Genomic DNA, 2,810 nt, shown 5'->3' on the forward strand with positions numbered 1-2,810 from the left:
ATATGATATCACTGTCGAACACTATATTTATATTTTATTTTTCTTTAACTGCAGGTTACCTCGTCTATGAGTTTGACAAGTTTTGGTTTGAAGAAAAGCCAGAAAGCATTATGTATTTCAACATATATAGAGAGAAGTTTCATGAAAAGATTAAAGGACTCTTACTGGATTGTAATGTATCACTTACTTTAAACATATGAATCATACCTAGTATCTTCTATTTCTACCACATTTTGCACACACGACAGAATTTATATGTTGTAATAGAAATTATCTGATCAATTACACTGCTTATATATACTTTCCTACAGAAATATTTCAGAAATTCTATTTAAGAAAGCTAGTGGACAATCAGTGTATGTTTACAGTCGTCTGTACACTGTCCTCCAAAGGCACCGTGACCTTCCAAAGAGCCCTCGAGAGAGTCGTGTGGACTCCAGTTTGGAACTTGGGATTTAGCCTGTTTAGTATAAAAGTACCAATCAGGTATTCGTATTAAATTGGTTGATTAAAATGTGTAAAAATCAGTTTTCACTTTTATGTGTTGTAACTATCAAGTTGGTATCTTTGTGAAGCTCTTAAGTATTTTTGTTTTCGAGTTTAGAAATGATCGCTCTTTATTTTCTTTCTCTTGTTTTATGCGTAAGTTAATTAACAGGGAGAGTAGTTCTTTGTGACTGTCTTTGCGTCTCAGTCACACGTCAGCGTTGCTTCGGTGCGAGCATAGGTGCGTCAGAGATCGGAGGATCATGGCCTTGTGGATCTCTCCGATTATTCAGCGTAATAGATAATAAGAGAATGACAGTATTGGTGACTAGCTTTTTTTGTTATTTTAAAGCTTAAGGACATTTTCTTATTTTCGATATTTGCTTTCTGTCACTTATAGAAAAGAACCTTAGTTAGTGCTTGGTGTGAGAGCTTTTTTGGGGGCTTCTCTACTTGCATGTGTTTATGGAAAGAGATATATTTGCTAAGAAGATCTTGATTGTATTCAAAGGACAGTTGTTTCAATAAAGCTGTCTTTGAACTCAAGCAAGAAGAAAACGTAAAGCTTTTTAAAAGTCTCCATTAAACATCGCTGGTTTATTTTACTTGCCATTAACTCTCACCTCCCTGGTGTTTCCGGATGGAGATGTGTGGACTTTGTGGATATTCTCCGAGCTAACAATCTGTGGGATGCTGAAGCAGCCTGAGGGTGACGATTGTGCATTTTGTATGGTTTTATTCTCCCAAAGTCTCAGGAAGGCAGCAAGTATGTCAAGGATTATATAGTGATGAGAGTCCAATGGGAACAATTTCTTCTTTGTGTGTTTTAGACATTTGTACTCATGGCAGAATTAAGAGAGTTTAAAGATAGGTTCATCTGATTACTAAGTTCTCTCTAAATCCCACGGAAACCAGCCTGTTGAAGACATAATTTAATCTAAAACATGAAGATAGCTGGTAATCTTTTAACATGGCATGTATCGGGTGTTTAAGGACTAGCTCTTATGTGATGTATCAAGACCTGAGACTTTGAAGTATTTGTTCATTTTTGTTGACAAAGCTCTTCAAACTTGCAAAGAATGGTAAAAAAAAAAAAATCTGATTGGAAAATAACAGCTGCAGTGTTGTTATGCAGTGTTGATAGATTAAAAGCGCCTGCATTAAAAGTATGATTTTTCTCAATAAGATAAAACTTTTTAAAATTGGGTTCATTTTATTCCAATAGTGGCAGTTTAGCTATCCAGTATTATATCAATTTAGAAATTGGTTTCTTGTAGGGGAGTTCTCAACCTCGGGAGTATCTTAGCCTAATTTTTAAAAGTATTTTTAATGCTTTATCATCCAGCCGGAGTTCTATGAGAAGTAGCAAAATCCTGATAAAGATCAGGTGTTAACTATTAAAGTTCATTTTATCAAGGTGTTTACTATTACATGGAAAATAATCCTGTTAGTCTTTTAATTTTTGTGCTGAAAATACTCATCTTTATATTTTGATCTTTCAACAGCTGAGATATTGAACTGATTTAAACCTGTCAGTATGCTTAATAAAACAATGACTCAAGTATGGAAATGGACACTTTTTAAATAATTTTTTCTCTTTCTAGAGAGGAAAAAAATCTTTTTAATAATATTTTTAAAATATCATTAGAATGTTTGCTCACTAATATGTTCTTTAAACCCACCTCTGTTTGTACAATATAGATGTTGTTCTGTTTTTGCTGAAAATAATCAGTAACTATTTCAGATAGTTTGATAGTGAATTGGTCTAAAAGCCACCAACAAATTCTAAGGGTTGATAGCTTGGAAGCCAAGCTAAGTGTCACCAGTTGTAAATTAGTATGTAACGTGAGCCTTCTGACTTTTATGTGATAAGCGACATAGATGAAAAGAAAAATATGATAATTGTATCTGCTTTCCTACTTTTCCTTGCTTTCAACATATGTATGTTAGAATTTTATGTAGTCTTAAAATCCATATTTAGAATCTTACCTTTTTCTATAGTAATAACTACCAGAGTAGCAATAGAACTGAAGTAGTGGGAGAATTATCTTTGTTTTAGCATCAAAAAAGTGAATCAATGTTGAAATGAATTTTTGTGTGTGCCAGATTCAAGAGAGTGTGCCAGTGACAAGAATGGTCTAAAAATATAATTACGCTGGTTGTAGTTCAAATATGTTCTGAAAGACAATCTTTAAAGAATGGGAGAAATCAGGGGATATCAATATGGTGATAGAGTTAGATATAAAAATCAGTGTCTTACTGGCACCAGTTACGCTTTAGAAAACAGAATCTTTTTTCTTGAAAATGCCCGTCCTGATTTCTAT

At 33.5% G+C, this 2,810-nt stretch overlaps 1 protein-coding gene across 2 annotated transcripts in view; it reads left to right on the forward strand.

Annotated features, from left to right (window-relative positions):
• Positions 1–1,608, forward strand: part of ELMOD2 (ELMO domain containing 2) — a 17,489-nt gene extending 15,881 nt beyond the window's left edge. For both annotated transcript variants that reach the window (XM_023519996.1, XM_011374309.2), the window contains exon 9: positions 55–1,608. In XM_023519996.1, the coding sequence (XP_023375764.1) occupies positions 55–200 (146 nt within the window). In that variant the 3' untranslated portion in view covers positions 201–1,608. The remainder of the gene's footprint in view (positions 1–54) is intronic.
• Positions 1,609–2,810: the final 1,202 nt, after the last annotated feature.

This window comes from Pteropus vampyrus, unplaced genomic scaffold (assembly GCF_000151845.1).
Source record: "Pteropus vampyrus isolate Shadow unplaced genomic scaffold, Pvam_2.0 Scaffold243, whole genome shotgun sequence".
NCBI classification, from domain to species: domain Eukaryota; kingdom Metazoa; phylum Chordata; class Mammalia; order Chiroptera; family Pteropodidae; genus Pteropus; species Pteropus vampyrus.